Genomic DNA, 11,047 nt, shown 5'->3' on the forward strand with positions numbered 1-11,047 from the left:
TTTGCAGCACTATTTTAATCGGAAAATACAAAAATATTTATATTTCTTATTTGCACACAAAACCCCAAAATAAACAAATCTTTACCGGTTTTACTTAGTTTACTTTACTTATTTAGTTTACTTTACTTTAGTTGCTACTTTATTTACTTTTACTTACACGAAACCTTATGCTTGACAACCACATGTTGGAGTTGGGAACATAAGGCTTTATTTTATTTTGCAAGATTGCTAGAAGAAGAGAGGGAGAGATAACTCTTTACTCTATTCCCTAAGAGTTCAACCCTCGAGTCATCCTTCTGGGAAAAATACTCTGCTGACACAACACTCTGCACTTGGAGTCCCAACGTCATCAGCAACTAAGGTTAGTATCCCCCCCTTTGAACATTAGGGTAAGTCATCTTCATCTTCGTGCCCCTTTGGTTATTTCTATTACCTGATCTTTAACTTGCTTAGTGTAACCTTGACTTATTAACCTACAAACCGTAGAATCAAGTAACCGATTAAAGTTTATAGTTGCTATTCACCACGTGAAGTCAATATCTTGATGTTTCACCCTTGGTACAAAAATCTATATATTACTAGTTGATATACATCACTATTGTTAAACGGTCATTACTTTGTTGAGTGGCAAAGCATGGCCGTAAAATTTGATGTTTAAGGAAACACATGTTTATTGAGAGCATGTGACCCTCTATCCTCCAAATGTATATATGTACAGGCCAGCTTACTACAGGTGTTTATTAGAATTCTCATGACTTAAATTAGGTTTAGTCTACCAAATAGACGGTGCTCCAAACATTGTAAAACTCTACATCCCTATTAGATCAATGCCATCCAAACCACATGATATCTCTATGTTTCGGGATGATATCTTGTGTATACAGATGCTGAATGTGGATCGAATGATTACGCCTTCTAGTTGTAGTTTTTTGTAATCCCTCCCATCATCATGGCATGTGGGTGTTGTTGGATTTCTTTGTTGCTGACACCTTCTGTTTGGGTTGTTCTGACGAACAACTTGGTTTCTGACAATAGAGATTGTAGAGGAATTTCTATTTTCTGATAATCCAATATAGGACACAATGCGATATGGAAGATGTAGTATGGAAGAAATATACTCCCCATCAAGTCAATGAAGGTTCTAAAGGGATATGATATGCACTCTTTTATTGGTAAATTATAAAATCGAAGATGTATAAAAATTTGATACTAAATCTAGCAAATACATTTCGAAACTAATAGTTATTATGTTGCATTTTTCTGTGATGAGCCTTCTTAATATAACTATCTTCAAATCTATGATTACGTGATGGGTTAAAAGATTCTTTTTATATACATTTCTCCCAATGAATAAAGCAAAGTTTTACTTGCTATTTCGTATGACTATCCTAATTTGTAGTAATATAGGAAGAGCAACAAAGTTTAAGATAATATATGCGCCCACCATCTCGAACAGCTCCGGTCGGTGGCATGGAGGTTCATCTAATTTCATATATGCCATTGTTTTGTTCATTTTTTATACTGGACTTTTTCACATAATTATATCTATTACTATTCTCTCGACATATGTCTTAACCATTGCAGTTTAAAATTATACTTAACAAAAAGAACCAGTGATATAGCAGCTAAATATTCAATATTCTATTATACAATTTAACATTGACGGTGGAAGATGCTGACGCACTAAAGTTAAATCATATATATTGTGAGGAAGTGATGTTAGATGTTTCCTTTTTGACATACTATCGAGTTATTAAATCTTTGGTTAAACCAAATTCACTCTAAATTATAGCAAAAATAAAAACATATCACATATTTTCCTAGAATGATTTGAGCTACTTAGAGTACTTGGGGATATAAGTTGGCAATCTTGTATGTATTTTAGTTTTCTTGAATACCATGGCAGAGAACTCTAAAGATGGCGGTGGTTTCTAGAGGGCATGTGTATCTATATGAGATGTAAGTAAATAGAAGGGATAACTAAAAATGAAAACTCTGGAACGTAGAAAGTTTCACATGACGGGTTTGTACTTGAATCATTGGATCTTTGTTTATTTATGTGGCCTATATTCTTTATGTCAATGAATTCAACATTCAAAATATTATGCACACTTTCAATATGGTGTTGAAAGAACCATCTACAGGGATTCGCGCATACATATATGCATTCTATGTGTGCACGTAAACTTTCACGAAAAAATCAGAACTTTGGTGCTCTGTGTAAGAAAGGCAAAGAAAAATATATCTCGTGCAAATCATTAGTTTAGTATCGAATTTTGTGATTTTTACACATACCACATTAGAATTTAGAAGGTCGGTTCTTCTTGAAACAACTTGGTGTGCACATAGGTTGTGAACATGTCCGCATGACATATATTTTAAAAACTTTTTGAAATTTCAAAATGAGTTTAAAATACATTTTAAATGAAGGGAGCATATGCACCCCAAAGCCAACGCTGTTCCCACCAGGTCAAAAAAAAAGTTCACCAAGTCTATAGGAAAATTCGATGATACCTTCAACATCTAATGTGATGAACCTAATGGAACTAATTTTGATGCTGGAGAAGTTGATGTATCTCTTGAATATCTGTCAAACATAACGAAGATCGAGTTGGCACAAAGCCAGAACATCGATTAATTTTGAACGGCTAGAGCACAATATATCCAATAAAAAGACAAAGTAGAATGAAAATTCAATTTGGCTCGCAGAACTTTTCGTTTCAACTTTTTAAAATTTTCAAAATGTGTGTACATGCATTTCAAAATAAAGGGAGCATATGCTCCCATGTGCTAAAACACCAGTCCCTAGATTTTTAAAAGTAGTAACTACTATTTAGCAAAATGTTTCTCCATAAATCGGCGTCGATCGTCGATGCGTAAGAATTAGACAATATAGGTCCACATACTGACGTTACAGACGGTGCTCAGTTAGCATCCTCCTCCTTTGTGCGGTCCTGCGTAGCGGTCCTCCGTGAGCCATATACCTCCATGAGATTATAGAAAAAAAATCACATATCTTCCTAGAATAATTTGAGCTACTTAGAATAATTGGGGATATAAGTTAGCAATCTTGTATGTATTTTAGTTTTGTTGAATATACCATGGCAGAGAGATCTAAAGCTGATGGTGGTTTCTAGAGGGCATGTGTATCTATAGGAGATGCAAGTAAATAGAAGGGATAACTAAAAATGAAAACTCTGGAATGTAGAAAGTATCATCTGAGGGGTTTGTACTTGAATCCTTGGATCTTTGTTTATTTTTGTGGCCGATATTCTTTATGTCACTGAATTCAACATTCAAAATATCATGCACACTTTCAACATGGTATTGAAAGAATCATCTGCGGGGATTCACGCATGCATATCTGCATTCTATGTGCGCAAGTAAACTTTCGAGAAAAAAATGTAAACTTCGGTGCTCAGTGTAAGAAAGGCAAAGAAAAAATGTCTCATGCAAATCCTTCGTTTAGCATCAAATTTTGTCATTTTCACACAGGCCACCTTAAAAGGTTGGTTTTTCTTGAAACAACTTGGTGTGCACATAGGTTGTGAACATGTCCGCATGACATATATTTTAATTTTTTTTGATATTTCAAAATGAGTTTAAAATACATTTTAAATGAAGGGAGCATATGCACCCCAAAGCCAACGCTGTTCCCACCAGGTCAAAAAAAAAAAGTTCACCAAGTCTATAGGAAAATGCGATGATACCTTCAACATCTAATGGGACGAACCTAGTGGAACTAATTTTGATGCTGGAGAAGTTGTTGTATCTCTTGAATATCTGTCAAACATAACGAAGATCGAGTTGGCACAAAGCCAGAACTTCGATTAATTTTGAACGGCTAGAGCACAATATATCCAGTAAAAAGACAAAGTAGAATGGAAAAGGTAGTAACTGCTAATCAGCAAAATGGTTCTCCATAAATCGGCGTCGACCGTCGAGGCGTAAGAACTAGACAATATAGGTCCGCGTACTGACGTTCCAGACGGTGCTCAGTTATTAGCATCCTCGCCTCCTTTGTGCGGTCCTGCCTAGCGGTCCTCGGTGAGCCATATACACCTCCATGAGATTGCTAGCCTTTACCGGCTTCTCCTTCCTGAAGTCTTTTCCACCCCGGCCGCCTCCTTCCTAGAAGAGAGCATCATCGTCTCCGGTCCCCAGCTTTCTTGGAAGGCGCTCCGATCAACGATAGTAGTATCATGGTTTTGACCGACCGGTGTACTCTACATCCTGCCCACATGTTTCTAGCTAATGAATTGTTTCCTCGCTCGCCAGGAACCTGAGCAATGCTTGTCCCAGCCGTTGCTTTCAGTCGACTGTGTAGGGGCGTACACGGATGCAGACGCACGCACGAGGCGGTGCCGTGGCAGCCGTGCCATGGCTCCAAACCGCCATGTACGCACACGACGAAGTCCTGACGTGTTCTCCTATATGCCAGCGCACGTTCCCTCGGCAGGACGTAATCGCGCGAGGAGCTTTCTCGGCAGAAAGAAGAAGGAGAACAGCGGGACGCAACTGCATCTCAACTCGGCGCGATACACCGGTGCAGATTTTTCGCCGCGGTGGCGCCGGTGGAGCGGAGAAAAATCTTCTTTCCTGGGGAAAATGCATGCATGATGCAGGCCACTGCCTCCACCGGAGAGACAGCAGTGCTGCATATGCCGCTGCCAGCCTGCCGAGATGTATCTACGCGGATACACGCTCTGCAGAGAAGAAAATTCAGAGCAAACGAAGGGATGAACTCATGACGTTTTCCTGTGAGAATCGCTGGTTTGAACTCTGAACCACGAACAGGTCTTCGTCGTGGCGTGGATCCACACATCGATCCCTCCATCTCAGGTCGTCTGTTGTCACCTTCATCGCGGCGCACCGGAAGGTGTTTTGGCGCTAATTCATGGCTTCTTGTCTCCGTGCAAGGTGCTCCTGTTACCATCCTTTACTAGCCAACGCAACCAAAAGTTTCAACGGATGAAACTTGAAAAATGGCCATACAGTTTAACAGGTTACAAAAGGATTTGATCTCCACCAGGCCTTGTTCGGTTTATCCACTTTTAAAGTGGATTGGAGTGGTTTGAAAAGTATTAGGAGTAGGAGGGATTTTGGCTTGTATGGGATTTGATTCCCCTCAAAACTCAAACCCGTTCGATCCGCCTTTCTTTGACTCGGATAGCTGGATCGATGTCGGAGGTGCTGGAAGGGCCAACGTTGCTGCTACCATGCAACTTGCTGAATAGATAAGGAGTGGCATGGTTCGAGGCAGCCACCAAAGACATGCTACTAGTATCAATCAACCAACATCACGTCCTGCAAAGATGAGAACTGAAACAGTCCCCACAAGCGACAGGGTTGCATGAATGTATTTTATGAAAACGCATAGCCACCCTCGTGTACTTGTGTCCTAAATCCGGACAGGTACATCGTACTTCATACACACAATAATTCCCCGTACAAAACGTGCAAAAGCTGGGTTCATCCTCTAAGAAGATGTTCTCATCAATTCAACACGCACTACACAGAGAGAGAGAGAGGTCTAGGATCAAGCAGCGCAAGAGGCAGCAGCCACCAGTTCACAGAAACTTACTAGCCAGCTACGTGCTCTCTACTCTTCACCACCAGCAAGTCACCGTCTTCATATTTTGCAATCGCCTGGACCGCTTCCTCTGTGCTCTAGTCTTCACTATTCACCCCAGTAGGATACCGTCTTCCCGATCTTCTGCAGAGCCTTGACCACTTCCTCTGGGGTAATGTTTCCTGTCACCGTGACCTTGTTCGTCTCCTTCTCGAGTTGGTAACTCTCCATATCTGCACGTAAGCCATAAGCCTCGTTAATTATATATATGCAGGTGTGGAAAGTGACTGTTTGTATCCACTATTGAGTGGATCAAAGGCCTCCCTACCATCGATCGTCTTGATCGCCTTCTTGATCGACTTGATGCACCTGTCGCAGTGCATACCAACCTTCAACTCCACTACCTGCAGTTGCCATGTGAATACACTTTCAGGCTCAAGCTGTAGAGAAGGATACGGATGATCTGCTTCTAGTTGTACAATAATTCAGAACTTCAGATACAAATATACTGTTGCATGAACAGAAGAACTGAGTAGTAGTAACTTACAGCCATGGCTTCCGAGCGAGTAGAACAGGACCCTACTAGGTACTGTGCAGGTGCAGCCACCACTTCTCAGGCAGCTCTGAAGTAGAGATGGCTATGTCTCTGTATCCTGAAGCTTATATACTACAACTGTACCTCTCACTTTTCTGCAAGCAACGGCAACTTTTGTTCTCCACCGTGAATGATAAAGCACATAGTATCGGTTCACTTTAAAGCTGTCTTCAAAGAGGCAGGCATTTCACACTTGGAAAGGGCCACAGATTGCCGAAGTCTACCAGATACATGAGTAAGAATCTCCTTTTGAACTGGTTCCAGCTAATTCCTTCTGAAGTTACTGGTATACACGGCCTAACCTAGTGAACTATTCTTCAGTCGGAGGCTTAAACACGACACTAGTCAGTTCTTACTTTCTGGCATCAACATGGTGATTTAATATTTCATAATTATCTAGTAAGAGCCTCATAGTAATCATATGAGGCTATTTTTTTCTCTTATAAAAAGGAACACGAAAAGATGAGTAGATGACACCTGTTACAGTGTTCCAGTAGCTGACCTGATCAGAAATGGACTAACTAATGACTAACGACCTAAAGTCCTAAAAGAGAACATGACAAACCAAGAGCATAAGAATGTCAAATGATGACATCAATCCCCAAAAGGAAGATCTATTCGTCAGCTTCCGCATACTATACAACATCAGTCACCATCCAACAGCTGTGGGTCAACTTTTTAGCTGGCTGCTACCATTTGCCACAATTTCTTCATCACCAGCTTGCCTCTGCCGTCCAGACTCTACCACCGGTTGGACGGGTGGTATCATTTCGCCTTCCATTGCCAGTTTGACAACAACATGGTTCCCCTCTCGCACTCCAAACGAGACCGGCACTTCTGGCGCAACCATCGATGCCGGTCCACTCTCTGGATCACCACCGTCCACCAGTTTCCCGTAGAAACTACCATCCTCCACGTTGTACAGGTTCGCCGTGCGGACCTCCTGCGCGAGCACGCATGGCCAGCAGAACAGCCACTGCACGTAGTCCGTCAGTGACGCTGAGCCGCAGCACCACCTGCTTCTGGGCAGCCCGAGCTTCTTCCTCATCTGGATCCTCCAGAAACCCCCGTACAGAAGCCCAAAGAAGCACAGGACGATCCCTGCAGCACCGAAGGCGTCGCTGAGCACGTAGTCGTGAATGTTGAGTGCCGTGATGTTGAACACCCAGAACGGCGCGACGCACAGTAGCAGGAACATGACGGTGTGCACGTACATGTTGCCCAGCCCGAGCCGCTCCATGTTCCAGCCGAACACGCAGAATGTGCACAGGAACGATAGGTAGCACGCCGTGGGATCCTCGCTGCAGTCGAGCAGCTCCCCTGCCCACATCGGGTTGCCGACCACTGTTATTGCTTCGGCCGATTCGACTTCTGTTGTGTAAGGATGCTTGGTTTCTTCACAGGAGGCAGCATCGTCGACGTCTCTGCCTAGAGGGCTGTATACGGTGTACACTCCCGCAACAACAGGCGCAGCGACTCCGAGGATGAAGAAGAAGTTATCGGCGAACTCAGAGCGTGATCTGCTGGGGAAGCCCCAGTACAGGCTACAGTCAACGTACTGAGAGATGCAAGTGATGTGGAGGAGGGCCACCACGAAGGATATGTGTGCTCGCTCATTAGGACGCTGGGTGCCATTCTTGCAGTAAACCTTTCTAAGGTCGGCGACGTCCTCTGGCTTCCACCGGCAGAGGAGAACAAGGTGGTGGATGAAGCTGGGATGCTGGTATATGCTCATGAGAGTGAAGAGGGCGTTGAGGATTTGGTTGTCAATCTCTATCCAGTGGTCTCTCAAGGCCTTGGAAGGAAATGCCTCGTTCAACAATCCTAGCAGGAGCAGTCCTAACATGGCACCGGCAGCGGCAACACAGAGCAGCCAGATGAGAAGAGCAATGTTCAGAGGATGCTTGAGATGGTTCTTGCAAATGGTGAAGAGTGAGCTCCACTCGATTCTTCTGACAAAGTGAACATGGAGATAGCGGTGGATGCCGATCGATGGTAGCTTAAAACTTCCCAGTGGCGCACAAAGGTTGATTTCCTTTAGCCATTGCACTGAAGGAGTTGCTTTGAGGAAATCCAGAAGCCGTCTCTCATGATGGTCTTCCTTTTGCATTAATCCATCATGTAGAGCAGGAACTGTGATGTGATATTTAGTCAAAATTGGTGAATTTGTATCTGAACATGGTACATCTTCTATATCATCCTCGGTAATATTGTGACTCATTTTGTTATGTGTGACTGAACTTTGTACTTTTGGCTGCCTAACGACAGAGGATGATGATCTTCAAACTGTGGCTCAAAGGAATTGCAGCATTCTGCTATCAAATTGAAAACAAAAGAGGGTTATAATTGAATCGTGGATTTCATACTTTAAGTAGGACGAGTGCATACTAGTGGAACCACAAATATGCTTATGAGTTACGATATGAAGTTTTTGATATAAACGCAATAACATGTATCGAGTTCTCCAAAACTATAGTTGCACCACACAGATTGTTCAGGTGCCATATCTCAAATGTTAACCAGAAGGCATGTACTAGTATGTATATCAGCATGTCCACTGGCCACTAGTCTTCTTTCGGTTAAGTCAATCAAACCTAGTATGATCGAGAAGTGTGAAAGAAATACCAAAAATATTCATTTTAACTGATGTGCTGCAAAAATCTAGTGAAAAACATTAACATGTATGAGATCCCTTGATCATAACAGATATTTTCTGTTGTGAAGTTCAAAATCATAGATCCCCACCAAATCTGTAGTCTTATAGAATGACCTTCCATTTCTTGAATCAAAGAGATGAACTGGAAAAAAATGCATAGCCATGTCGAAACTGAGCATACCTCTCAGATGCAGAGGAGACACCAATCGAAGCAAATCTCCAGCCCGCAGGAACTGGACAAAAAGCTGCTCAATTGATCAACCGAATTCAGAGCACGCGCCAGGCTCCGAGAACCCTGGGACCTGGGTACAATTTAATAAAGGGGGAATCTGAAATTGTGATGAACTACAGAACTAGTGCTGCAGAGGAGCTGAAATAGGGGAAAGCGGCAGCCGGCCGGCAGGCAGGCAGGTACCTAAACAGGAGTACAGGACCCCGGATCTTGACGAACGGCACCAACTACCGGGGTGGTATTTGACTCAAACAACCGGAACAAAATCTTTCCTTGTGGGCGAAGGACTTGGGGTTCGCCGGAACATTGCTGTAACCTTCTACTCGAGCAGTCAGTCTTGACTATTGACACATCACTAGTGCATCACTCCGACAGGACTTAAAACAAGTGCCTGTTCAATCTCGAAAAGAAAAGTGCTTGTTGCGCCGTCCTGATGGAACAAGTCAGCCGGTCAAGCTTGGGGGCATGGCGTCATGGCGATACATTACATGCCTAGTTAGTGTGGGGTCTACTCCTGCGTCATGGATGGAACTTCAACGTCCCAGGCCGAGTCATCCTCGCCGTGCCTGCGCTCCGTGAGAGAGATCGAGTGCAGTGGGGTTGACGGCGGCACCAAGATGAGCAGCGGGGGTGGACTTACTAGGGGAAGATCGTGGAGAAGAGGTGGACGAGGAGCGGGTGGGCTGCACGCGCGCGCACCACCTCCGGGGCTCCGATACTCCGCGCCGCCCGAATCTTTGCTGACCTCGAAGACCGATGTGTCTGACATGGTCGCGCCTCCATGGTTCCCAGGTTGACCGACCGGCCAAGAGAACGACACCGGTTTTTTTTTTACCCACAAAGCTCACATTTTTTTCGACGACTAGTAAAAAAAACCTGGTCTAAAATATTATTTATTTTTACAATCAATACCATATATATTTACAGTATAGCATATAGTATATAAATTTTAAAATAAACAGGACTGGGTGAACCTTATCCTCTCCCGTTGAGAGTCGTTTCCAGCTCTTCTCCGCCGCCCCTTTCCTTCCTTCTCTCCGGCGGCCTGGCTGGCCGGCGAGGGGATGGACTAGGTGGTTGGCTCCTCCTCCTGTACAGAGTAGATGTAGTGGTAGTTCTTTTGCTTTTGTGTTGTGCCTTTGTGCCGTGTGAGAGTAGGTCGTCGGAGCGTCTCGACCGGCTCCGGCGCGGCCTAGGCTTGGTGACTCTCGCTGCAGTGCTCTGGTGGCAAGAGCTCTCGCAGGCGGACGTGCTGGGCTTGGGGATCTCCGCCAATAAGGTCGGGAGTTGGAGCTCGCTTCTCGTTCGGCGGCGCACGCCGGCGAGCAGCCGTCGCGCTTCTTCTTTGTTGCTCTTCCATGGAGGAAGGTGGCAGAGGAGGCTGAGGCGAGCCCCAGGTATAAGTGTGTTTTTCTTCAGCATGCTGAGCTCCCCTCCCCTTGGCCGGCCGTGGTGGCGAGGAAGTGGAGCAGCTCTATCTCGAGTTCTTCCATGCTGCAAGAAGGGGAAATTGCGACCTGCTCAAGCTTTCCTGCAGGTCGGAAGCTGCTTCTCTGCGGAGTTCATACACGGAGGACGTGTTTGCCGAAGTGATTCAGGGCCATTGGAGGCCACTCCGCGCCGTTTGGTGCATCCTGCACCCCGGTTCATCTTCAACCTCCGATTTGGAGGCCTTTGTCGGAGCCCTGCGTCGGAGCTCGACTACCTCGAGTCTTCAAGTGGTTCGTCCCCGAAGGCGTCGTGGTGGCCGACGTTGTTGGTTCCTCGCTGGTGTAGAGGCCATAGCGAGCTCAGATCCCCTCTTCTACTTCGGCGTTCATCGCCTTGAGGTTGCCGGCGAGCTTGGTGGTGGAGACTCTGAAGCACCTGCTTGCTTTTCCTTTTTTAGTGCTAGGGTGTTTTTTGTAAGGTTAGAGGCTTTATCTTCAAAATCTCGGTTTCTTAGGGCGAGTGTTGTAAAGGGCCTCTATGCAAATTTGTACCCACCACGTG

General features: G+C 44.5%; 1 protein-coding gene across 1 annotated transcript; it reads right to left on the reverse strand.

The window, feature by feature from the left end:
• Nucleotides 1–6,781: 6,781 nt before the first annotated feature.
• Nucleotides 6,782–8,479, reverse strand: LOC124668442. The gene has a single exon (XM_047205585.1). It carries the CDS (start codon nucleotides 8,386–8,388, stop codon nucleotides 6,838–6,840), a length of 1,551 nt encoding a protein of 516 aa, XP_047061541.1. The 5' UTR covers nucleotides 8,389–8,479; the 3' UTR covers nucleotides 6,782–6,837.
• Nucleotides 8,480–11,047: the final 2,568 nt, after the last annotated feature.

The sequence above is a fragment of the Lolium rigidum genome, chromosome 6 (assembly GCF_022539505.1).
Source record: "Lolium rigidum isolate FL_2022 chromosome 6, APGP_CSIRO_Lrig_0.1, whole genome shotgun sequence".
NCBI lineage: Eukaryota > Viridiplantae > Streptophyta > Magnoliopsida > Poales > Poaceae > Lolium > Lolium rigidum.